Source organism: Halichoeres trimaculatus, unplaced genomic scaffold, assembly GCF_033239565.1.
Source record: "Halichoeres trimaculatus isolate MK-OKI-2021-1 unplaced genomic scaffold, fHalTri1.1 fHalTri1_scaffold_11, whole genome shotgun sequence".
Classification (NCBI taxonomy): domain Eukaryota; kingdom Metazoa; phylum Chordata; class Actinopteri; order Labriformes; family Labridae; genus Halichoeres; species Halichoeres trimaculatus.
Genome location: NW_027437189.1, coordinates 26741840 through 26769282, shown reverse-complemented (window position 1 = coordinate 26769282; position 27443 = coordinate 26741840). Strand labels below are relative to the sequence as shown.

At 41.6% G+C, this 27443-nt stretch overlaps 1 protein-coding gene across 1 annotated transcript; it reads left to right on the top strand.

Moving 5' to 3' along the window:
* The first annotated feature begins 3348 nt into the window (after positions 1-3348).
* On the top strand, positions 3349-26433 carry tmem240a (transmembrane protein 240a). Its single transcript, XM_074681748.1, has 4 exons — positions 3349-4159; positions 4556-4662; positions 10866-11074; positions 25823-26433. The coding sequence occupies exons 1-4, from the start codon at positions 4103-4105 to the stop codon at positions 25975-25977; spliced, it is 528 nt and encodes a 175-aa protein (XP_074537849.1). The 5' UTR covers positions 3349-4102; the 3' UTR covers positions 25978-26433.
* The last annotated feature ends 1010 nt before the right edge of the window (positions 26434-27443 follow it).

Sequence of the window (27443 nt, the reverse complement as noted above, 5' to 3'; positions counted from 1 at the left end):
CCCAGTTGTTTGAAAAACTCTTACTTTGAACCAACATCTAACTGCAAACCAAATTTAAGGCCAACGAATGCCTTTAATTCCACTTTGTGAAGGCAGTTACTTCACAAGGAAAAGACTGGTATGATTTAGTTTATGAAATATATACAGTGGAACGGATCACTTTTTCTCTGAAACCTCAGGAAAATACATTTCAGGACCTCTGGAGTAAATGGGTAACTTGACTTCACCAAGATATCTTAGGATATCCCAACAAACACGTCTTAAGACACATTTTAAGATGCCTTGAGACACTTCGATGGCTGGGTATGTTGTATCATTCCTAAACTCCCCTCTTTTATTTAACTGGGTTCTAGCTGAGTTATGCAAACCTGTATGTCTTAGGTTTGTATTTGTTGTGGAGAATCACCCCATGTCGCATAGTTTGTTCTTGCTATGTGATTTCTTGTTATATTTATGTTGTTATGTTTTAACACTCTTTCTTTCTTCTATTTTCTTCCGTCTCTTTTTCCTTTTACTTGCATAAATTTATGAAAACGTGAAAAGAGTAATAACTCTATCGTCAAATTTTAAATAGACAATATGTACAAATGTTAGTGAATGTGTGATTCTACATAGATTAAAACACACACACAAAAAAATCCACTTTGAGTTTGTATCAGCCTTCATGTTTGTGACTGTTCATGTTTCAAGTCCTACTACTAATAAATGTTTACATTACCCCCATTCTGCCCCCTGTAGATTTTAATTAGAGGCTGCTACACCGGTGCCCAGCTTGGCTATAACACCAGCAGTGTGCCTGTGGGTGACGACAGCTGGTGTTTCCAGGCCCACAACAGCAAAGAACTCTTTACAAAGTGTACAATAAGGGGGGGTGTTGATTGTTTCATCACAATGTTTTCATTGTAGTGTTTGTATAACTTGTGTAACTATGTGACATTGGGTGATTATGAGTAAACTTAAACCATTGAATTACAACTTAAACTGTATCTGCACCAATCTAAACCTTAACTAAGAATTTACCTTAATAATCTTGTATTAACTGCTCATTGATTTGATGCTGGACGTTTGTCATTATATAATAAAAACATAAATAAGTTTGCACAGTTTTGTGGAACTAATGCCTGGAAGGTTATTTTGGAAAAACAATCATTTAATGGCCTGGTGGCCTTGGAACAAGGTCTTGTTGAAAAAGTGTTTTATAATGAGCAATGTGGAGCTGATAAGCTGCTAATATGCAATGTAACAAGGGACCAACTACAACAGTGCTTTCTTAACTCTTTCTGCAGGGCTCGTCTGTGCTGTGTGAAAACATTTCTAAACCCCCCTTCACCCCTCACCATCAACAAACAACCCAACCATACATACACATACACTTTTACTCAAATGAAATCACTTGAAATCTGTGGTTGGTCACTCTAAATTGCCTGTATGTGCGAGTGTGTGATTGTGACTGGTTGCCTGTCTCTATGTGTGAGCTCCCTGATAAACTGACAAACTGTCTAGGGTGTACTCTGCCACGCAACCCAAGACACTTGGAATAGGCCCCAGCCCCCTGCATCAAAGTTGGCAAGACGTAGTCTTAGTGAAGTCAACCATAGGTTTCTGAAGGGACATTTTGAATCTCGATGATGGCAGTTGCCATACTGAAAATACCGAGTGAGCCTAACTTTTGACACAGACTGGGTAAAAACATAGAGATAGATAGATAGATAGATAGATAGATAGATAGATAGATAGATAGATAGATAGATAGATAGATAGATAGATAGATAGATAGATAGATAGATAGATAGATAGATAGATAAGATCTTTATTGTCTCCTATGGAAGAAATTTGTCTTGGACACCAGGGCCCAGGCAACACTCACACTTCAATCCAATCACACTCAAGCATAAAAAATAGAAAGTTACTCTAGAATGTACCATTACATATACACAATTTACAGCACTTTTTGCAGTATATTGCACAATGCCCATGAATAGAAGAAAGAAAGAAATTATTGCACATAATTTCTTATTGGTGTGGCTGGACCTTAGCCTCCTGGCTAACAGCTACAAATTGTTTACTTGCCACACATGTCAGTCATGTCCTTAATTGTGCCTTTTAATGCAAAACACATAGCTTTAATGTAGAGAGTAAAAAAGAAAAATATGCCTTTTTTTTTTCTTTTCTGAACTGTTTAATTCTGCTCTAGGCTCATAAACATGGGTGTAGTTGGGACTTCCTGGTCTTTTGGAGCCAGCCCAAAGTGGACACTGGAGGGACTGCATTCTTCAGCACTATTGCATTAGTTTCACTTTCAACATTGGTTTGTTACTGCCTGGTTTTACCTGGACTCTCCATGCTCCTCAAAGCCTCGTCCCCTGGGGTCAGAGCCCCCAGATTGAGAGTCACTAACAATATATCCAAGGTGTGTTTAGCCGAAGCAGATTACAAATGTTGCTGGCTGTGTGGCAGCTGTCCATGGTGCTGAATCAACCCAAGTTTTTGTTGGTGATACTAATTTTAATCTAGAGAGTAAATACATGTCAGTTGAATTTTTGGCCAAGCACCTGCTGGATTGTCTCTGTCCATGGTGCTGAATTAATGTATCCCAAAACTTTTTTTATTTAACTTGGAGGTTTTATTTTTTCATATGCCGTTAGTTAATGTAATTGGGATTTGCCTGGGTTTTCATGGCATTTTTCCTGTGCTTGTGGGTTTTTCAGAGAACAAGGAAGAAGATAAGAAAGAAATATACAAAAAAATAAGAAATGGGACAGAGGCCTGAGGTGGGGGTGACAGAATTTGAAAGATTCCTGCCATATGCATTTGAGCACTGTTTGTACAGTGTCTTTTAGGCCAGTGAGTGTGTCTTTATCTGCTTCTTTAAAAGAAGAGGAAAGTGTTATTTTCCAAAAATAGCTCCAACACTCACTTTTGACATTAAACATGTAGGATAGTGAGAGTCAATGCAACAGCAATGGCAAAAGAAAAACTGGGAAGCTGCAATGTCTGAAAAAAGGAAACAATTGCGTGTGTGTGTGTGTGTGTGTGTGTGTGTGTGTGTGTGTGTGTGTGTGTGTGTGTGTGTGTGTGTGTGTGTGTGTGTGTGTGTGTGTGTGTGTGTTTGCATGAGAAGTGAAAAGGGTTAAAGCTCTGGACTCAAACAGAGGTTAAATCATAAAGAGTGCCATTCCTGAAGCCCTCCGGTGCATCTGCAGGTATCCACCACTATAAATAATGAGCCTATATAGGCCGGTGCCATAAAGGCGGTTTGCAGTGCTCCCCTCTCATACCGCCCACCACACACACACACACACTCTCTCTCTCTCTATCTCCAACACACACACGCGCGCGCACGCCGATATATGCACGCGCACATGCACAGGAGGTGGGAGTGGATGCTCGTGTAGCTGCTGGAAGCCAGGATGGGATAATCATGCGTGTCTGGCTCCGGGCGTTGATGCAGCTGCCGTTGCGGGATCCGGACTGGACTCGGGGCGCAGGGTGGGTCTAGTTCCCGATCTGGACCTCATGTCGATGTTATCAAGCATTCCGAGAAAGGCGAGGGCGATGGCCGAGAGAGGAGTTGGTGCAGCTCTTTGAAAGCGAGAGAAATCGACCGTTTTTGCAGATGGAGGACGGAATTCGCCGGTTTTAAAGCGCAGCCCCGGTTTGGAATAACTTGAGGACACCGAGGAAACCCAGGAAGGATACCGAGGGAGCCTTTCACTTGTTTTTTGCTATGTTTCTTTTTTAATCTGGGCTAGAGATAGAAGCGCACCAGGGAGAACGGATCACTTTTGCATCGGTAATTAGGAGAAGACTGCCTCCTTGGAGCTGTAGCGGCAGCCGCATCCGACCGACCAGGCGGAGGGTGGGGGGGAGACAGGATACTTGGATGGAGAGGGCGCAGTGAGGGCTAAGAGAGCGGCTCGCCGTGTGTAGGAGGGGGACGGAGGGGAGACCGGGCAGTTTGAAGGGACGGGGAGCCAGGAGCGGCGCGGCGGCTCCATGAGCGGCTCCTGCCGGGACAGAGCGCCCAGAGCCCAGCCGGAGCGTCTCCACCGCCGCGGGTAGAAGCCCGGGCTGAAGGACGGCGGCCAGTTTGGAAGTTTTGATGCATATGATCACAACCACCATGATTTTTATGATTCTTGGTGCTTCAATTGTTATGGTAAGACATTTCCACCTCCGTCTGCCACAACAAGGTTTTCAAATGTACCCACCAAGGCTAATACACCATTACACCTTCACAAATTAGCCATAAATGTACCATTTTTGGCAAGAAACTACCTTTTAACAGGCCTATCAATGACATGTGAAAGTAGGTTAGCCTACCTATAATTACCTGCTGTCATAAATAAATAATCTGAGTCCGTTTGGAGAGAGTACCCCTCTTTTAGAAACGGGAGGATGTGCCAAGGCTATTTTCTCTCCATTTCCCCATGACACGAAAATGTTTTTATTTATCCGGATGACACAAATAATGAAATTAACCATTAGCTGTCTGCAGGAATAGCCTAGCCTTATTGCTTGACATGTCCCAGCTGACTTGCATGCTTCTTTGCAGGCGATAGCCTGTTTAATGGACATGAACGCACTACTGGATCGCTTTCACAACTACATCTTACCGCATCTACGAGGGGAGGACCGCGTCTGTCACTGCAACTGTGGAAGGTAAATGCCATCATGCTCGTTCAATATTTGGGATAAACATGGTGGTGTGTGTGTATGTATGTGTGTGTGTTTTTTTTTCCACCCGTCAGTTCTTAATTGCTGAAGAGGCCTCGAAGATTTCTGGCGGTGAAGCCCCGCAAAGCGACCACATATCAGTCTGTCTGCGCTCCCACAGCGGCTGGCGTTTCTGTAGATTTGACGTTTATTCCTCGCGTTTACAGATATCACGGGGACATCTCTTGGTCGCGGTGTGTGTTTTGTAATACAGCTCTCGACTGCGAGGGTTTCGGCTTTGCTGCATATACGAAGGTGTGTGTCGGAGCCATAAATAGGTAATGAACTATGAGCAATGTAAGGCCGTTCAAAAACAATCTGAGCATCAAGTGCGCTGCACACAGGCCTACACGGCGAGAATATCAAACCTGCTGGGACAATTATGGACATATGAGCGTGGAAGTGATGTGGTGATATGGCCTCACAAGCTACAGGGCTGAGGCTGCTCATGAGCCTACCTGCTGTGTGCTGTCACAGTGAGAGCCTGGCTGAAGAGGGGGAAAACAGCAGCAAGATACTCATTAATAAATTACTCCGGATTTAATTAGCAGTATTGTGCATTTTCCAGCAACTGTAAGCATGCAATACAGCAGAGGCTGAGCACAGAGACAAGTGGGCCTCTGTTTTCTCCCTTTAAGTCTACAAAGCCAGAGGGTACGGCAACAGTGTTGAAGTAAGATTTAGAGCAAGAGTCCTTTAATCCACTAGTTTCACACCTGTACCATCCTCAGATATTAACGTTAACCCACATCCTGCAGCCAGGAGAAGAGGTAGAAGTCTCTGTGTTGGTGCAAGCTGAACAGATGCACATTAAAACAAAACAGCAGTCTATACTGTGCATGCTGCAGTGAGGGGGCTGATACAAGCAGTTCATTAGCAGCATTAGGAGGCCAGTTTCACTGTGTGTTTTTAAGCCTGTAAATCCACAAATGGGTCATCACCAGGTGCTGTTAGATTATGCCTGTCAGGATGGGATAATCTGAGTCAAAGTTTGCAAAGGACTCTTGCACACACTGACTGATGCAATATGACAGGATTTGTGATGAGATGATGCATCACTGCTAGTCTTATTTTGTAATATTTTGACAATCATGTCATCCTGGCTGCTGCCAAAAGCGGACCAGTTGAATATGTGAGAAGGATTTGAAGAAAACAAACTCATAAAAGCAGCGTCTTGTTGTTATTTCTCAATAAATAATGTCAAAATCATGTTAGGTTTATTCTAACTCATGGGCCATGCTCCTACGAAAGTAAAACAGCGTTATATGACTTACTGTACCTGTCCCTGTACCTCACTGACCTGGAAATGCTCCTAAATGAGAGTCAGTCACCTGTTTTCACATAAATAAAAGGAACTACAGATAAACTGATCAGACCTGAGCTTAGGATTCACTCACCCGCCCTTCCATCCATTGGGCGTGGAGGTGTCGTGATGCCCACAGTGCTCACCTTATCAGGCTTGAGGACACAGTTGGTGTCATTTTTATTTGGCAGCCTCTAAACTCTGGTTTGGATGTGGTTGTAGTTCCTCTGACGGGCCACAGCCTGGCCTACAATATCTGCCTCTGAGGCAGGGGAGGGCATCTAGGAGTGGACTGTGTGCTTTGCTGGGTGCACCCTGCTAATTGGTGTCATGCTGTTGTGAAAAGCTGCAGGATAGATGTCCTGAGATGATCCAACTGCTCATTTTTTTGAAGTTTCACTCTGACATAATACAGGAAGAGCAGATATAAATATCAGCACCAAGGTTTGAAGGATAAAATCAAAAAGGACTTGGTCCGTGTAAGTTAGGTTCAGAGATATACAGGCAAATTTAGCTTATTTTCAACATCTGTAACTGTTTATTTAGACAATTTAAATGGACATGAGTGGCTCAATTGGGTCTAACAGAGATCTTTATTCCCCTGTGGGGTCGTACTCCTTATTCAGCCAAATACCTAAGATGTTAACCCTGGTAGCCACTGCAGTAGACAGCTATTTAAAGATCATTTACCCCTAAATGCAGTAGTTTGCTATGGTAGAAATGTTGTCAGCCTCAAGTGATTTTATTCTCCTTAGGGCATGGAAGTTTTTTTTTCTTTTCTTTTTTTTCAAACATTTATTTTTTAAGAAAATTACAGACGTGCACAAAGGGTTGAAACACTTATCAACACTTATCTATGACCACGCCAGCTGGCTAAGTTGAGTAGTGAGAAGAGATAAAACACAACGATCTCAGCTAAAAACAATTTCTGTGATTAATTTTGTAGTGATGGTGGACACAGAAGCCTGACTGTCAGACAGAAAAAGGACAGAAGAGCAAAAGAAAGCTAAACAGGAGAGTGATACAGCCCGAGCTAAAGGCTAATTAGCCTTTAGCTCGGGCTGTATCACTCTCTAACACAGGAGCTAAACTGTTTGTGATAATATTGATTCCAGCCCACAGTCAGCAGTTATTCTGCAGTGGTCTGTTCAAACTTGAGAGTCTATCAATAAAATGAAGAGTGAGGTTATATTAGCTCTGCTTGGTAGATGACTAGCAGTACATAGCTAACCAGGATTCATTAACGTTACACATTTAGGACTTGTCTTAGAGCATTGGGTTACCAGCTGCACCAAATACAAACAGCTTCTAAACTACAAACAAACTGACAGTGTTTACCTGTTGTCACATTAGCCTACAGATACGTCAGAGCACTGGGCTGCTTAAGTCGCTAACATAAAGCCGGCTACTACAACTTTGCTTGATGTCATATTTCAAACCATATTCTTATGTAACTGTACTGATAAGTCCCCTACCTCGACACGTTATATTAAGTAAAAAGTTGTCTTGAACAAAGAAGATTTGTTTTGAGTAATTTATGACAGTGTGCAGAGACTCCGGCCCACAAGGTGGCGAGGGAGAGCAATTAAAACAGATCCTCCTCAAAGCATCTTCAAGGAAACAATCTTGACTCAGGATTTCACATTTCATGCATCAGAGGGTTAACTTGCAAGATGTTGGTCCTCTTCTTCATACCTACTTTAAAGCACAGAGTTGTTTCTGCTCTGTCCTCCTGGAGATCATCGATCAGCAAAGACTTTCTGTGAATGATGTGTCTGCAGCTGCTTGAGGTTTTTTCTCCTTCCTCATTTTTCCCCAAACAAGCTGTGAACATCATGGGGACTTCAGCAAACTATCCAGTGCATCATAGCGGTGAAATCACACAGGGTCACAATTTTGCTAAATTGGGTCAAGTGTTGGTTGAAGTAATGTCAAGCAAAACATTTATGAAGAAAACCTGTTGGACCAGCTTAACAAAGGAACTAAGTATGTTTTATTTGAGCTTTTAGCACACCAGCTGTTGAACATTCCTTTTCCAGTGAGATATCAAACCTTAGTGTATATTTTGATGGATCAGAAGCAAGTTGGATTTATGAACCTTTGAAAAACTATTAAAGTGGCATCTGTTTGTCTTATTGGCTAAAGTGGGGAAACCCTAGTCCTCAGAGTGGGCGACCAGGTTAGATTACAACCAGAGGAGACTTGCTGTGTTGTTTCCTCTTATGTCTTCCCAGTTTCCTACTCTTTCTACCTTCTAAACCTTTCTGAATAAAAGCCCTGAAGCTAAAAAACAAAATACATGAACAGCAGTAGTTGTGTAGCATTGGTGATAGTATGCTAATTACATAACAGTTATAATTAGCATCCAAATTAGGAGCACACGCTTAAAGCTAGCTACATGTAAACAACAGTTCCAACAACAACAAAAATGACGACTTTTGATGTCTTGGAACACAGTGTTCAGTCCTGTCTCTGATTTCTGCACAGCATAACATTGGCCCTCCTCTGCACCCGTATTTTTGGGAGGCCTCTCTCGGCTGATTCAGTTGGATTCAGCTGAGCTAGTAGCTGCTAACAGCGTATGGACTTCTGAGTGAGGAGTTGTTCTGAGATCTTGTGGCAACGTTTCATTAAACAGATGCTTTATTCAATAAGTGCAGTGAGTGCTATAAATAGCCCTTCTCACAGAATTCGTTATGCTTCTTGTCTCCTTTGCAGCTACCAAACCAATGTGAAGTTTGTTCATTAAGCTTTTGTGGTTGATTGTTAGAGGGCAGCTCTGAAAATCTGTCACACAAGCTGTGGGTGTGGAAGTTTGAATGTGTGGGCACATACCAGGCTGGGAGAATCTGACTAAATACACTTAAATGTTGCAGGAAATGCTGAGCAAGTTCTGTATTTACTGAGTTTTGCCAATAATAGTCAGGACAAATTACGTTACGCTGCTTCATTTCTTACTCTTCATTTTAAATCAGCCTCTTGCACAATTGTTCTTTTTCATACTTTGTTAAACATGATCATGCGGACACGCACTGATGACAGAAGTCAGAGTCAAGCTGCACATAAAAAGCATCCACCAGATGCTGAGGATTCAGTGCCTTGCTCAAGGGCACATTGGCAATGTCCAGGAGGGTTAACTTGCAAATCCAGCTTCAAACTTCCATACTTTGTGCCTTCACAGAAACGTGTACCAGCAATCCTCTCTGGTTCTTTGTGTTTTATTTTAAAATCCAATATTAATCATAAAACTTGCAGCACTTTTAACTTATGATGAATCTAGTGTCTAGAAATGTGTGATCAGAGATGTGTGCATGTGTTTACCTTCAGCAGGTAAATCCCTCAGCTTCCCCTGTGTGTTTCCTCTCACTGTTTGTCAGACAGCTGAGTGCCTTCACATCCTCCAGGAGATCAGGCGTCAGATCATTTAAGATGATACATTGTCTTTCAGAAATATCTTTTAGCCACATTTATTATTTTAGTGAATAAAAATGTATTAACTTTATTTACTGAGCAGCTTCAAAGTGAATCAGAGTCAACACCAGACAGTGTGGCAAAGTGAACGTCAGACATTGGATGACTGTGGACCTGCAGCTGCTGCACACAATCAAAACAAGTCCTTTTATGTCTCTCCAATTTGGATCACAAATAAAGAAACATTTGCAATCTTGCATTATGAGTTATATCCAGATCATTTGGCACAATCAGATAATTTTAGATGAAACATTTGTCTCTGCACAGCTATTTTCAGCCAAAGTTATATCTAAGGTAACAGGCGAGGCTGGTGAAGAAGACACCTCAGTTTTTATCCAAGGAGTTGGTGCAGTGTGTCTTTTTTTGCATTCTGGCCCTTGAGTTCTTTTTCTGTGAATTCTCAAGTAGAAGCCGATTTCCTTAAACTTTTCCAGCCACAGCTGCCTGGAGTGCAGCCTGGGGACACCCAGCAAAGTGCGGATTAGTGCAATCTGATTAAAATTTAGATAGAAATCTCCAGACATCATCTGGGCTAGAGTGGGTATGTGAAATACATAAAAAAAAACACCATATGCAAGGTAGACGGTCATCTTAACACACACTTGACACACACAGACACATCTACACACACATCCTGCATGTTTGCATAGAGGCTGAAAGAATTCATACGCTCCCAACAGAGTGGTTTCTCAAATAGAGTCTGTGGTCCTCAGGTGCTTGAAGGACTCAGTTTCAAAGGGTCTTGCATCATATGGGGAAAATTGTGTGTCAATATTGTTTCATGCTGCAAAAACTTTGACTTCAAATGTCCAAAGTAATATTGAAGCTTGTATTATAGTTCACTGTGCATTTTTCCAAACAGCACCTGTGTTAGTAACCTAGCAGAAGTGTTTATCTTATCTAGATATTGCTTCTCTTCTCACGCTCATTGTGGCCATCATGATACAAAACCCTGAAATTGCCTCCAAACATGACGCCTGTTGTGTGAGGTAGCTGTTGACTTTGTTAACGGGGACTTTATCTGCTGAGATAATGTGGATGCATGGTTTTTCTGTGCATGGCCAATGCTAGATTTTTCATATTCATCAAAGGTCAGACAACCTTTTGCAGCATGATTTAGTTTATGTGTAAGATGTATTATAAAGTATAAATTATTGACCATGTTTGATTCAATTTAAGGTGGAAAATTTAGACCTACTGAGTTGAGAAAAGCAATGCTTTCTCCCACAAGACATTCAAATATGTGATGGTTTATTCCACTCTCTACCCACAAATCAAAAACACCACTTGCAGAGAAATGTATACTATTGTTCAAGGGTCCAGGCAAGACACAGTTTCTCTTGGTTTTTCATTCCCCTGTCTGTCTCCCTCTCAGGCATCATGTCCACTATGTAATCCCATACGACGGGGACCATTCCTTGGTGGACTCCTCAGAGAACTACTTTGTGAGTGACAGTGTGACCAAGCAGGAGATGGACTTGATGCTGGGGCTGCTGCTGGGCTTCTGCATCAGCTGGCTGCTGCTGTGGCTGGACGGAGTCCTACACTGTGCCGTCAGGGCCTGGAGGGCGAGCCGCTACTACGGTAAGCAGGATGTTATCTGCGTTTGTAGTCTGCTGCGGATACACACACACGCAGAAACAATCTCATGTGGAGCTCAGCAATCCGTGCAGATTTGCCTCTGTTCACTTTTCTTGAGAATGCAGGCTTAAACGGCAGGTTTTAATATGTAACAAAATGTTCATAGAGGCGAGTGTGGAACGATTGTGCTCACAATAAACGTCTGTAATTTAAAGCACGCTTTGCTGTGTCAAATGTGAGGCGATTAGGAAAACGCTTGCGTGCAGAAATACATTTATCTCTCACACTCTGTATGCATGCCAAGCACTTGCCATGTTAACACAGCAGGTGGTGGAGTTCCAGTAGGTGACCTTCTCTCCATTACTTGGCCCAGTTTTCCTCTTCATGCTGACTGAGCTTACAATGCAACCTCTAGAAAAATTCAAAGCTAATCCTCCCCAACCATGAATACATTCAGACATCACTTATCAGTTGAGGTGAAAAGAATTCATCTCTTTTTTTTGTGGGGCAGCCGGTTTACCTCCATCATCATCTGCTTACTGGGTAATTTGTTTTCAGGAAACAGCGGGAATCAAATGCTAATGTAATGGCACAACCCTTAAGTGTAATTACTTTGTTTTGAATATATCACGCTCAGTATTTACAAGGTATTCAATAAGTCACATAAAATCAAAGCTCAGTAAGGACTGTGATGAAAGCATTGCGATAGAATATCAGTTATTTAATATAAATTGTAAATTAAGAACTTTTATGGGAGCGACTTGTCTGTGCAGAAACATGGTCACATTTTGCATTTTTCTTTCCCAAACTAATGGTTTATATTAAATTACACTGAAATATTTACCTCTTAAATCTTTCTGATATAGTGTGATAGAAGTTTAATGTTTCATTTTGAGGTCTTGAGGACTTTTGGCCTGTTGGCTATAAAACAGGGCTGAATGAAACAGGGAAGCTAATGTCCTCATGAAGGCTTGTGTCATCAAAATCACTCCTGAGCCTGTCTGGTCCATCAGTCATTTTTAATTTAACCTTTATCACTTTCCTCTTAAATTGCTTTTCAGCAGTTTTTTAAAGCATCCAGACCAAGAGAAAGCCTTAGCTTATAATAGCTAAAGCTAAATCTAACCACCTTTAGATCTCAGTTGGGTCACTTAATGAGAAAAAAGATACTACACACTTCACAATAATATTAAAAAGAAGGAACTGGATCAATGAAAATGGAAAAGTGAATGAAATCAAAGGCCTGAAGTGAGAAAACTAATGCAGAAAGAGTGACCCCTCAGACGTAACTGACAGCTGAAAGGGGAAGACTCTTAACGTAGCAGGGCTTCCTCGTGTCTTGATAAGTACTGAGTCCTGAAGAAGGACTTCAAGACAAAATCAGACTCACTTGGGAATTGGCAAATCTCACAAATAAGCTGACCAAACCTCAAGATCAATTATATAATTGACAAGCAGTTCGTGAAGGGAGGCAAGGATTTGGGTAATGGGGTCACTTCTCCTGAAGGGAGCGATTAACCTGAGGCAGAGTTCTGAATCAGATGTAGCATCTTGATAGTTTTACTGCTGAGACCATTGTGCATCACAGCAATCAGGCTCAGAGGAGACAAAAACACATATGACACTCTCCAGCACATAATCTCAGTGATGAGCTCCAGTTCAATAAATCTCAATCACATCATTTGGTTGGCCAATGGACAAGCAGGGTCTAGGGGCTTCATCTTCTAGGTTTGTTGAAAGATTGACCTGGCGACACATACAATGGTATTTTAAACAGCAGGTCAGATGTGATATACTCATTTAGAGCATGAAAATAAAGAGGACCCAAGATAGGCCCATGGGGGACTCCACAAGAATCATGGGTCTAACAGCCTTTTTAGGAAAAAATAAACTCAATAAAAAAAAACTTTTTATGCATTTCTTTTACTATTCCAGAAAAGCAAAAAAAAGTCCTGAGGTAAAATAGATTTAAATGTTGAGGTTTCATCTGTCAAAACCTGAGGAAGAAGGGGAAGAAGAAAAAAAGCGGTAGTTTTAGGGCTGTGACTGAGTGTGAATGGTTATCTTTCTTAAGAATGAGCAGCATGAACCCGGTCTTCAGCCCCTTCACATACCCCAACATCTGTATAGATTATACACACTGAGGGATGATTAGGCTCCTATAACTCTGGTTTCACGGCAGTTTTTAAAAAAGTTGAGTCGTAGAGATTTGTATAAATTAACACCAATTTCCTTAGTTTGTATTTGTCAGCACACATCTTATTTCAAATCGAAGTATTTGTTGTGTGTACAAAACAAAAGACTGTTCATGCAAGTCAGCCAGACTTTGTCAAATGATGGTAGCAAGACAAATACACCAACATCTGTCAGAGAGTTTGACCAAAAGTACAGATCAGGGATAGGAAACCTTTTCCATGAATGCCACTTTTACACACGCTCATGCCTAAAGTGCCAAGACTTAGTTCTTTCATAAAATCATGGACAGTTGATAAAAAGTCTCCTTAAATGGTTTTTCATGCTGAGCTATACAGTGAGGAACGGCATAACCTCCACCCGTTGCCTGGTTTTTAACAGTACAGAAAGTTTTGAATGTGTTGCACTGTTTCACACACTTTGCTAACACTGTTTTTGTGTTTGGGATCAAAAAGACGCTGCCCACTTGGTGTCCTACATACTATACTTTCACAGCAAAGGGTGCATATCTCTCGATCTTTGTCCATCCCTAGCAATAGATCCATACCACCTTGTCCAGCTATGTTGGAAAGAATGAGTGGAGCTTGGTTTGTTTGCCTTGATAATGCCCCTAAATGGATGCCATTGCAAGCTAGCAGACTGATGTACCAAGAGATTTGCGGTGACGCACTGGCAACATCATATAACTTGTAACATCATGATTTAAATTTATTATTTAACGCTGTCACATAAGAGTATTTATAGCATGCCCAATTTCTTTTCAAGTGTTAAATAGAATACAACACAATAGTTTTATTATTTATTTATCTATCTATTTTGTCCCCTGCCTCATAGTAATTACTCTCTGCGTGCCAACATAAATAGCTTTACGTGCAAGCTATGACACCTGTGCCCTAGGTTGCCTACCCCACTGGTACAGATCATTGTGCTAAAAAGGTGAGGTACCAAAATGACCTTGTTAGGGTTAGAGAAAAAAATATTGTAAGCCAGTAAACACAGAGAAAACACATGAAGGAAGTGAAGTCACGCAAAGATCATCATTAAGCCTGTGTCGGTTAACAGTTTTGACCCTTGTATCCACATCCTGGCAGACTTACTGACTCTACAGCCCAGGGCTTTCCAAAATTTTCAGCCTAAAACCCCCTAAAAGCTGCAGTGACCAACCACTCCTACTTATACTCTAATGGGCCAAACAAAAACAGACAAAAGCCACAAAAAATGTCCTGAGAAATTTAATTAAGCTGATTGGTAGAAAATTAGATTACATGTGCACATAATGCTGTGTTTCCTAAATTATTCCGCAGCCATTGCTGTCATCATTATCCTGGCCACATCAGGGGTTTTGTGGCCACAAATGAAAAAAAAAAAAAACACATCAAACATTTTCTGTTTGCAGCATTTGATTTCAATTTGAACTCCGAGTTTTGTTTAAATTTCACAACAGTGGGTGAATTATGCATTTGTAAGTATTTTTTGATTTTGGACGGCATTTTGTGACCTTCACTTCAAGAAACACCGCTGACCTCCACAAGGTCTTTGAGGAGGAGGCACAAAATAAACTTCAAATTAAACATCTTTTGTTTGACATACTGGCAGACTTCAGAGGAAAACAGTAACACATAACTCTGAAAATAAATCTATGCATCGTCATTTCATTACTTCTTCCCAAACTGCCAGGGGACTGAGGTTCTTGCAAACAACAGTGCCATACAGTTAGATCACCTGTCTAGAAGAAGTTTCAGTTTTCATTCCCTGTAAGACAGCAATTCATCATTATTCCAGTATGTTCTGATTTATTTATGTTAAGTTTTGATTTTATGGAAGAAAACCTTCAGAGTCAGTATATGGAAAGTGATAAGTGCTGCCATAGTCTTTGTGTATATACTGCAATGTTTGTAGTTGCTTGGATAAATACATATTGTTGGATTGTTGGAATTTCTGATGTTTTATTACAGGGTTCATCTAAATGTTTCTTTTACACAGTATATATTTAGTTTTTATAAATGAATGATCTGTGTGGCCTACCTGCTACGTGGAAGAGACTTAAGAGCCATGCAACTGACTTGGCATGTTAGCACAGGCTAATCACAGGGCTATTTGACACATTCCTGCTTTCCAAGTGCTCAAAAGACAGGGAAAGTCAAGCCAAGCTTCACCATTGTTAAGTTGAAAGCTTTATCTGTTTTGTGTTTATTTCATTTTGGTTGTGTTTTTCTTTCTCCTTGTAACGTCCATTATTGTAGCCTCTCGGGATAGCTTCTTCCACTTCCTAAACAACACGTAAACTCACTTGCGTACTGGGTTTGCTGTGATTAGCCGCTGTAACAACCACTACTTTCTGGCCAGAAATGCCCCATTAAAACCAAAACATCCGCATACAGGCTGAGGAGAGGGTTCAAGGCAGACACAGACGTGTAGAGGCCCAGAAGTGATGATTAAGCAGTATATTTCCTGTGAAAGTCGACATTTTATTGTTTAAGAAGTATGTGTAGGAGCTCAGCTTTTTGGATGCCACACATTTAATTCGTAAAAACACACTTCATGGGCTACATTTGTACTTTTAATGATCAATTTTACATTTTTATCTTGATATACGACACTGGAGATTGACTTACAGTAAATTAATGTTTGATTTTAATGCTTCCTCAAACACGTGGTGGGATTTTGTAACTTGTAGACTTCCAGCCACTCCTTATTTAAGATTGCTTCTTGTTGTCACAAACCATTTGCTTGATGAAGGTCTTGCACCAAATGTCTCAGCAAATAAATGTTTTAGTTGAAGTTGGACAGCAGGCTGGCTCCTGCTCCATAGTTAATGCCAAGACATGAGAGTTTACTCTCTCTTAATAGGATCCCAAACTGAATAAGCTTAGTTCCAACAATATGAAACTATTCCCTGTGATAATCCTGCAGCAGCACTGTTCTTATAATAGAACTAGAAGCTGTTTTGATCATTTAAAATAAGTCTGAGCAGAGCCAAACTGCACTGAAGATTGGGAGCAGGTCGCTGAGGCAGGATGATGTGTTTATCCACTCATGCTGACAGAAACATTGTGCCCTTGCTTTGGACAGAAAGACAGAGACGTGTGTTATAAAGAGCTCTGTCACAGCTGACATTTTGAGTTCCCATTGTTGGGGAAGTGCAGGCGTCATTAATTACATAAATGATAACTCTGTTCTTTCCAAGTGTCGAGGTAAGCTGTGGTGTGACAGGAGTTTAACATGCAGAATACCGGACACCGAAACTAATGCAGTCCAACCGTCATAAGTTTAATTATGTGTGTTTGAGATGTCTTTGTTAGCAGGCAGTAGCTGCACTCTGATGCTAATACTTCTTTATGACTGAATGAGTCAAAGGTGATAGTTAAAGCTGTTCCAACACATCAAAGAGCAGTTTTATTAGCGATATGAGGTAGACTTTCCTAATCTGCAAGACTGTGTTTAGCATGTTTTGTGGCTGTCCTGACCACAAATAGTATAAAACAATGAACAGCTCAACAGCAATCCAAAGTGAAGCCAAAATCTTTAGAGCTCCCCTTGGTGGGTGGCTGCAATATGGGTCTTAAAGCCTCTCTGCTCCGTTATAACAGATGGGGCATGGGTCAAAAAAGAAAATTGAACTTTATGTCAAAAGTTTTGCTGAATTGTTTCTGTTAAAGCTGTTAGTTCTTTTCATGCTGATTTTTCCAGAGTTACAAGATGACTGACCAGCAGCTCTGCTGACAAATATGGCTCCTGCAGCAGTCTGCACCAAATTAGCATGTGTGCTTAGCCACATTTGAAAAAAAAAAAAAAGTGAAAATGTAGAAAAATACAGTCTCAACAAAAAAAATGCAGCAATTTAAAACAAATGATAAAAAAAATTACAGCATCTGTTTGGGTCATAATTATTCACAAAGAAGAAAGACCAAAGAAAGATATCCATCTCAAGATTATGGCAGATCTTATTTAAAGCAGTTAACTGCTCCAGATGCTAGAGCCAGATGTTGTTGAGGCTAAATCGCTCCTGGTTGACATGCGAGTAGAGAAAGAACATCAGGAGAAATGGTATCAATCTCTTAACAAAAAAAAAAGTCACTGAACTTTTCTTAACTGGGTCCTGTGACATCAGTCCTGTGGCTCCACAAGTCTGATCACTTCCTTAGCTCCACCTGCTCAAGATTTAAGAACTTTACAAGGTAGTATGTTTTAGATTAGATTAGATTAGATTAGATTAGATTAGATTAGATTAGATTAGATTAGATTAGATTAGATTAGATTAGATAAAATTAAAAAGTCTTTATTGTCCCACTTTGGGCATTTTCATTTGCAACAGCAGTCGACAACCAAATTCATACCATAAAAACAGTACAGCAAAATACACAGAAACGTAAATATAAATAATAAACGTCATTAGGTGAGGTTTCAGTCATATGTATAACCTACAAGGAGAGGATACGTCTAAAGCTTGTTTAGAAACCCTGCAGCTGAGAGAATGGTCTGAGTTGATCTGTTGAATTAGCCCTCTTAGGGAAGGTAAACCTCTCTCTAGGTGACAGAAGTCAAAACTCACCATACATAGGCGTGATGTGGGTCAGCTAAGATGACCTTTTCCCTCTGAGTGACTCTTGCTTGATAAGCATAGTTGAGCTGCTGCATCAGCTAGCTCCAGTGATTTTTTTGGTTAAATGAACCATCTTGTTGTAACAAATATCTCTAGGTTGGGCCTAGCCCAAGTAAAACAAAATAAAACAGTTGGGCCCAGCCCACATCTTTGATCAAAGGGAGAAAGAAAGGAGACAGCAAACAAGTGCTTGGTTCAGGTTTTTTCATAGTACATAAGGAGGGGAAAACAGTGAACTTTGACACTAGAGGTCCCCTCCTCACATTGAATCTGTGAACTTCATTATACCACATCTTTGGTTGAGTATTTTGCAGATATATTCTGCATTGGCCTCACTGGTCGGTTTGTCATCCAAGACAGTGCCCAGATATTTGAACTTGCAGTTAAAAGGAAAAAAAGAAAAAAAAATACCAACTGTTCGACAAACTGGCTAAAATCAACATATAAAACTGCATAAAAGACATAACAAGACAGATCAAACACAGACATCTCCTGTGCAGTGCTGCCTTTTTGGCTTCACTTCTCAAAGTGTGGTGATGGAAGTGCACTGTCCATGGTCCTGACCCACAATCCTCAGCACAGTGTGAGTTACTCCACATTAATGTGTCACACTCAACAGAAAAACGTGCAGAGGGCAAATTTCAGACTGGATAACTTGTTGTGCAGAAATACTAATCCACAATCTGGTTCCAGATATAGCGGATTAACTGAATTGATTTTTACAGCACTGTCCATAAACTACAGTATATTCTCAGCTCAAACAAGCTTCGAAGAATGTTTTGGTTTTTTTTTTTTTTTCAAAAAAAGAAAAATAAAAGCGACTAGAAAACAGAAGTTGATTCATGTGCTATGATACTGAAAAAAAGTTTCAGAACAGTTAATGTCATTTTCAACATTTTTAGGTAAATGTTTCCTCAAGAACATTTTTATTTATAACATCCAAACTTAGTCGTTGAACATACATCTATCACATTTATATGGGGAACATCTAAATGTGTTGGATGTATGAGTAACAGGGTCAAAGCTCAAGCCGCAATGTTTTCAAACTGTGAATTCTCCATGTGTGTGTACCCTGCATGCAAAGTGCATGTTTTGTAAGGGCAGCTGGAGGACATGTTATTGTACAGAGAAAAGTATGGGACAAGGAAAACAGGGCTGTCCTCTCCGGCCTCCTATAAGTAATAACTCTTCCTAATCAGACATCTTGTGGGCGGAGCTTTGCGAGCCATCTGTGATGTCACCAGACTTTATGAATTAAAAATAAAGGGTGTGCTCCATTTGGCTGTGCCACTTCTTTTTATAGCACCAAGAGTGGGAAAAGCTGCTTAAATGGAGGGCAGGCAGCCGCTAAGACATCAGGTATGACGTTAAAACTATCAGAAGAGGCAATTAAATTAATCATTGCACAGCTTTAGTGTTTGGCAGAATCCACGCCCAGACGGCATTATGCGACCATCAGGTCGCACAGAGCACCCAGTGATAAAGGTACAGCTGTCCCACCTGGTGCAGCCAGTCATCCAGGCACAGTGTGTACACCCCCCACAGTGCTGAAAAGATCAACAATTTGAATCACCTTTGCAGCTTCACCCTGGGACTGCGGGGCCTTTAACTCAGCTGATTAGCTCACTTTGCCTCAAGAGAAGCTGTATGCACCAGAAATGTCTGCGTCATCGAGCTCAGTCATTGAGAACATTATGACTGCTCGGTGGCTCAGTGGTTAGCTCAGTCACATCGCTGCAAGAACGTCCTGGAGTGAACTGTGGCGGGATGACTCTTTGCATCTGCCAATAGCACAAATATGCTCTGATAAGTTCCTTAACCTCAAGACAAAGCAAATCAGAAACAGGCACTAAATATTGATAACTGCATCCAGATGTTTACAGCTAATGTACAAAGTGTCTTCACGTGTAGATTTACAAAGTGCACAGGTTATTCTTTTCTGTAGATGACATGAATCAATGTGCTGAAAGTTTCTGCCTGATCAGAAAATGGTCCCCAAGCTGTTATTTGTTCTAAACAAGCATTTTTGTGCTATAGTTGACACAGTATATACATGGAAAGACAAAAATAAGTAACCAAAGCTGGTTTAAACAAGGCTCTGGATTGAGAAATGACTTCACTCCCACCATCTGCTGTGCTGAAGTGAGCGCTGCATCCCCTCATACCATGTGTTTAAATCCAACCGAGTGTGAGAGTCGCTCCTTAATTTCCTGTCTCCTGTCACTGCTCTCTGAAATATCTGTTTCATTTCTCTTGTCGTCTCCCGCTGACAGATGAAGGATACATGTTACTTTAGCAAAATGTGGTAGATTTAATGAGACAGAACATGTGGAGAAACACTTCACCAACATCATTTGGCCTCTGCGGATGTGCTGACAAGAGCAGAGACATAAAAAGGCTTCCTAAGCTAAGCAGATATCAGACAGGAGTGTGAGATCCTGGCATGGCAGCATGAAACCCCTTCAGAGTCTGACTCTCTGCTGTGGAGACAAAGACCGGCGTCAGCTCAGAGGGTTCATCTCTGTGTGCTGGAATGATGCTCACCGCTGAGATTAGCATTAGCACCCAGGATTACAGTGTGTTTTAAGTTTCTCACACACTCGGAGGTTTCACAGGATTTTCCTCCCAGTCAGGATCAAACACCAGGAGGGAAACATTACACTTTTGCATCCATTTAACACAAATTAGCTAAATTTAGAGGTGTGGAATATCTCTAAAAAGCTTTTAAAATCAGGATTTGGAGCTTGATTGTTCTCTCTGCGCTCTGCTTTATCGGGGCAGGTCTGTATAATGGAGGTGGCCTGGATCTGGAGTTTAAAAGATAAATGCTGAAGTAGGTGATATGTGACCTGGATACTTGTGGAAAAGCTCCTCAGGCTGTAATGAGACGATACGAGAATGATGTTTGATTTATAAAATCTGAGGAAATCAAACTGTCAGTTTGTGGAGAGGGTTTTGTTTCAGGAGGGTCTTCAGTGCTCACGTGGCCTCCTCAGACGTCATGATGAGCTCAGAGGAGTGAATGCAGCAGGTGCAGTTACTCAGGATTCCCATCCGCTTTTACTGCGTGAACACCGAGTCAGTCATTGAGCACAAGACAGTGGAGTCAAGGACAAATTCCTCTATGAGGACAATTTAGTTAATGGTGTGATGTCATACCTGATGGTGTTGTGCTGTTTCCTGTCATATGGTATCCTAACAGGTCGTATAATGACATATTTGTTGCATATGCTGGATAATCTCTTAGCTCTCTCATTTCCAGCAGCTTCTGAAGGGTTAACATTTTGTTATTCGAGCAATTCTAAGTTCGCCTTCCAAATTGCAATCCACCTTCACATAAGGTCACTTTTAACGCATATTAATTTCTTTTTTAAAGTCGTCTCAGATCCATATTTCTCTCTGAAAATGTATCCCGTCTGTGACATTTGTTTGACATTAAACCACAAATTGTGTTTCCCACCCAGAGCAGAAAGCCAGGGGAAAATGGCCACAGTGTGAATATGGCGAATAAACAAAGGGCTTGACTGGAACAAGCTTTGATAGTTGCAGGCTGCTGCTTTGCTCAGAGGTGTGGACGCTTTTGCAGCAGAGTGTGAGACAGTGCTGTTTTCTCGCACATACATCATCATAAAAAACACCCGGGGAGGAGAGGACATCCATATTTATCATCAGCAGAATGGAGTGGGGGATATAGGCTTCTTCTTTTGCACTGGGAGGGAATGCCCCTCGCTTCTGTGTGTCCCTGTGTGTGTGTGTGTGTGTGTGTGTGTGTGTGTGTGTGTGTGTGTGTGTGTGTGTGTGTGTGTGTGTATGTGAATGTGTGTGTGTGTGTGTGTGTGTGTGTGTGTGTCAACTGTGACGTTGATGCTAGGTCAGACTCGTTTAGCCTCCCTGAGATGAGGAGTGAAGGTGAGGCTGACAGAAAGTGTGTGTGTGTGTGTGTGTGTGTGTGTGTGTGTGTGTGTGTGTGTGTGTGTGTGTGTGTGTGTGTGTGTGTGTGTGTGTGTGTGTGTGTGTGTGTTACGGGCTTGGGATGGAGATGCTGTCATGTCCCCACCCCCACTCACACACATACACACACTTTTCCTCTAGAGCTAAAAATAGAATGAGAGAGAGCAGCTGGAATGGCAAGTGAGAAACACACGCGCACACACACACACACACACACACACACACACATGGCGTACATTGAGATGCATATTGATCCCCATTGCCCCCCCTCCTAATTTCATCCCTAGCTCCTCCCCCTCCCCTCCTTCTTCACTTATTGAATCCACTCCTGGCCGTTTCCTTACACTGCTTCCTGCTGCAGCTACTTTTTTCTTATCTTTGATGTGCTGTGAATTTTTGGCACCGATAAGAGGATTTTTTTTTTTTGACAGAGGAACATAGAAACTATTTGAATAATTGGAGAAAACGATGACTCCGCGCTCAGCGCTAACCTCCCTATCCCTCCTTTCTTTCCCTCTAAGAGCATAACAATTGTTTCTTCGCCTCCCGTTTTTTCGCCTGGTATTATCATATCTCCTGACTCTGTCCCCATCTCCATCTCCATCCTTTTATTCAAATGAGAGAAACCTGTCTCCGTTGCCCCTTTTCCTTTGGATACCCTTCAGAGCAGTCCTTGTGGACAGCATACCCATTCACAGCTATAAATAACTCACTCTCCCCCTCCACACCTCCTACCCCACCTCCACCCCCTCTCCTCTCCTCTTCCTCATCCTCTAGCAGGGCCATTTGCTTCTGGGTTTGCTGTCTGGGGTTCTCCCCTCCTTTCTTTCTGCCTCTGTGCTGTCTCTGTGGACCTCTCTCCGCCTCGCCGGCTCCAGTTTATAACTCGACAGGCACGAATGTCTACTCTGCCGGCCCCCTTCTCTGTTAAAAACCTCACATTCATGAAATTTGTTTCCAGACAGTGGGCTGATTTCACAGCAGGTCAGCCTATCAATTATAAAGCCTGTGTATCCTGTCCACATAGGGCTGTGGCTGTTAATTGTGCAAAGTGGAATAAAAAATTAGGCACTATAAAAATGAGCGTTGAGCCTTTATTGCTCCTGTAAAATAATATAGACTATAGAAAAATGATGCCAGGATGATAAAAATGTCACATGTGCAACATCCCAAATACAAATACAAAGAATCAAGGGCAAGATCAAGCAGCACTCGGAGGGATTGAGGCTATTTACTTTTTCTCATCCAATATTTCAATGAACCAATCTTTTATCTCGTCTCCATGGTTCTGCCCTCCCCATAAAAAACTCACCCCTACTTCCCAGAATTAAAAGTTTTTACAGCTATGATAAAGCTGGTGGCTAAAAGACATATCAAACACCTGCTTTCCCAGTCCGAGGTCTGTGTGGAGCTCATAACTCACTTTTATGATGCGCATGATTGAGTACAGAAACCTTAATGCACCCGATTCTGGGTCATTTTTTTAAGGTAACTGGCCCATTTTTCAAAATACTGAATGTTGTAGGGAAGATTTGATTTTGTGGTACATGACCAGCATTTAACGGGATGATTTTGTTCAGGATTCAATCGTTAAATCTCCTGAAAGAAATGTATTTTCCACAGCACAGAACAGTGCATTCAGCTTGGTTTATACCATCAAGGGACGCTCAGCCTCACACTTTGCATGGCAGTAAAAGGAAAAAGGCATCACAACAGAGCGGTAATCAGCCTCGTGATGTTATGTACACAGCATTACGGGACAAAATGAAAGTCAAAGAGGACTCTTTCACACCAACTCTGAAAAGGACAGTTTGCAGCACCGATATAAGTCCTCTGTGTGGCTGGTTGTTATGTCTGGTCTGCCTTTAACTGGATTTGGAGGCAGAACAGCGGGCTAAGAAGGATTTTAAACCATTGTTCGTCTTGATCTCGTGAGTGTAGTGGAGCTAAGTCTCCCAAAGCTTGCATTCAGTTGTTGTCACTCATGTCTGCCCAACTGAATGCATCACAATGTTAGTTAACAACAAACCACGTCACTGTTTTCTCTTGTTTATGTATAATCTGAGCAGCATCCAAGTAGCAGTGAAGAGGATCAGAGAAAGCAAAGTGTGACTTGTTGAGATTATGGCACACAGTTCTCTCGCAGCAGTTTGTTATAATTAATTTAATTTAAAGGAGAAGGATTTCTCTTGTAGGCCTCTGGATGCTGCACTCTAATCAAAGACTGTATGAGAGAAATGGATGCAGCAGTGTGACGTATTGTATGTTTTATATTGTTGGAAGCCTCAGAATTGCATTTTTAGTATTTTTTCCTTTTTCTTTTTTGAGACTAAATTCAGTCTTTGTAGGGTGAAGCTGTAGAGGGTGTGGATAATTAAGGCAAACGCTGTGTAACCTACCTGCTAACATAAGCACATGAAAAAAATGCAACCAAACTATCTGTGTATGATGTTAGCTATCAAACTTACTGTAAAACCTCTTTCGGGCATGTTGGCCACCTTTTGGTCCAGGATCCACGACATGTTTTTGCATCCTGCACAGTCGCCCCCTGCTGGCAGTTGTAAAACATCTTCACCAAAGTTAAGGAATAAAAAGGGAGCAGAGTCTTCTGTGTTTTTTATGTCTGCAGAACTCAAGATGTTACATTTACACTTAAAAATAATAGATGGAGATGAGTAACTATTTATAAATTTTCAGGAAATGTTCAAAATGGGATAAAGAAGAAGTGATTAAATTTTGGAGGTGATCAGGATCACCATCTGGATTCAGGATATTTTTTAAGGATTCTCTATCATTGTGAGATAGCACCGTTTTCACCATATATGTATATAACTCCATGATAAATGGTTGGATTGCTTTGAAAAACAATACAAGACAAGGTCACCATAATTTATGACACATGTTAAAGTACGATCCAGATCCTGGCAATATTCTGGATACTAAGATCTGGAATATGAAATATGTACTGGGTCATCATAATTTTCAACACTGACAAGTAACAAATTCTCGTACAAACCTGCAACTAACACCAAATTGTAGCAGACAGCCTGCTTAGAGGGAGTATAACATTAAAGTAAGACTAAGTGGAGGTCTGCGCATTCTGAGTGTTTTTCTCGTGTTCAACCTATTATTACTTACTCTATGACTGGTAACAGCGGCTTGACTAACAGGCTAGTCTCTGTCTAAGGTTAAATTACATGATGTCACCACAGATGAACCCAACACCAAACTTTTGAAACTCATAGAAGATGAAGAAGGGAACTAAATTAACGTTTACATTATCATTTAAATAAATAAATAAAAATGATATAGTTGTGTGCAGATACATACCACCGAGGGGTCTAGCACACCAGTCGTACTGCAGAACTTGCAGCATATGCAGCCAAAGGACCTGCATATGTCGCAATCTGCAAGACCAGGATCTACCACCTGTTCTTGCATCTCTGACAGTCTCCCCCCTCTGGCTATTGCAAATATTGCACAGCAAAGATGGAGGATGTGTTGAAAATCAGAAGATTGGTGGTTTGATCCCTGCTCCTCCACTCACATGCTGAAGTGTCCTTGTGCAAGACACTGATCCCCATATTGCTCCCAAAGACATGGTCAGCGGTGTGTGAATGTGCATGAATAAGATTAGCTGAGACTGATGGTCCCTTACTGTAGCAGCCTTTGCCATCAGTGTGTGACTGATGTGTGTATGGCTGAGTGTGACTGCAGGTGTAGAAGCACTTTGAGTGGTCAGAAAAGCTATAAAAGAGCTGTATGAGTACAAGTCTTTAACACTGTCTATGATTTAATGACATACAGTTATAGAAAAGTATAACACACCACACTGTACCTACGTCCATGACACATCAGTTGCCGTACCTGTCATAAGGCTGTTTCATCCTTCAGATATTGCTACAAAAGAGAAAATGTATGACACTTAAAAAAGGGGAATGTAATTAAAGCAATAACATCTTCCTCGTCTGACTACACTGTCGCCCTTTGTCTTCCTCCTCCAGATACCCCGTCCTGGTCATGGCTGCCACAGTTCTGCAACCTTCGAGACCTCCGCCGCCGAGCCCAGCTCAGACAGCTGGAAGACTCCAGCGGCAACATGGTCCACATCAAGCAGAAGCTCTATCACAACGGCCACCCCAGTCCCCGCCACCTCTGACTCTAAAACACAAAATAACAAAATAACTTCCCTAAGACTCCTCTTGTCTTCTCCAAAAACCCCTGAATCCACTTTCCAAACTGCCCCTCGGCCAAATGTTGCCTCAGAGACCCTGGAAAACTGCCCTCCTTACTGTTCATAATACGGCCCCTAAATCCCCTACGACAGGACTTTCTTATGTCTAAACCAGGCCCCTGTCAGCACTAAAAAATTCCCAAAAAGGAGCAAGATGACAACTATTTGTTTCCACTGAAATCTTGTCTTATGTCCACGTCCACCATTGTGGGAGGAGGGGGAAAAAAACATTTTTAAGGGTGTTTTTTCTGTATAGAGACATTTTCTGTGTTCATTGTTAAACTTGGCATGCTCTTTTAGAACAGGGTAAGATGTGGGCAGCGTATGGAACGGGGCGGCAAGATGGGTGTCAGGATCTTTTTTTTTTTTTCTCTATAGGGTGGGAGTGGGACTTTGTTGGAGTGGGGAGGGGTGAATGAGACCGCTGGGTGGGTGGGTTTTTGTGATGGTTGAGATTGCTGCTTCTGTAAATAGTTATAAATACGGGAAAGTGGGATTTAACAGTCTTTAAAAGGGGGTGCGTGGGGGGGTTTTGTGTGAGTCGTTTATCAATAGAAAATTAATGATGGACTGTGTGCGTAAAGATTAGAGGAATGAACCAGAAAGACGAGTTTGTTTGAAAATTGGATGTGAAACCATGTGATTTCTGCTAAAACACAGATTAATTAGCTTTGTTACTTAGTGAATTAACTGAATGTATTAATTTTTCCTGTAAATATGTGAGGGGGAGGGGAGCGTGTAGGGTTCTGGTCGGGGTTCTCTTTGCTATACTGTCATCCTTCAGTGGACACGGGAGGAGAAATAAATGCCAGCCAAGATGAGTCAGTTCAACACATACACACACACACATACACACATACACTCAGACAAACACACACACACACACACCTCCACCTTCCTCACACTGTGCTCTACAGCACAGTTCAATTTTCTTTATCCAATTCCCTCTCACTTATCAGGAGCAACCAGCCTATCAGCAGAGGGAACCCTCGCCCAGCCCTCCCCTCGTCCTCTCTGTCCAGACATTGCTGTTGTGAGGATGAAATGTCTGTTTTATTAAAAGTGCCATTGAAGCACAACAGTGACCTCTGATGTTTGATTGTGTCATTCCCATCACACGAGCAAAGATGAGAACACATTCTCATGGTGAGAGGTTATTTCAGAGCAGCAACAACAGACAGATTATACAGAGAGGTCCCGCTGACAGCATCGGCTCCGTTTATTATAATTCAAACAGAAATTTCATGAGCACTGACTAACAACACTTCTGAGATGACTAACAATGCCAGTGACATCCTGCCGCTGCTGAGAAAAGCCCTCCAATGTTATTTACTGGAACAGTGTGACTCGTCCCAGCAACAGTGAAGGCATTCAGAGGATTCGGTTTTCTC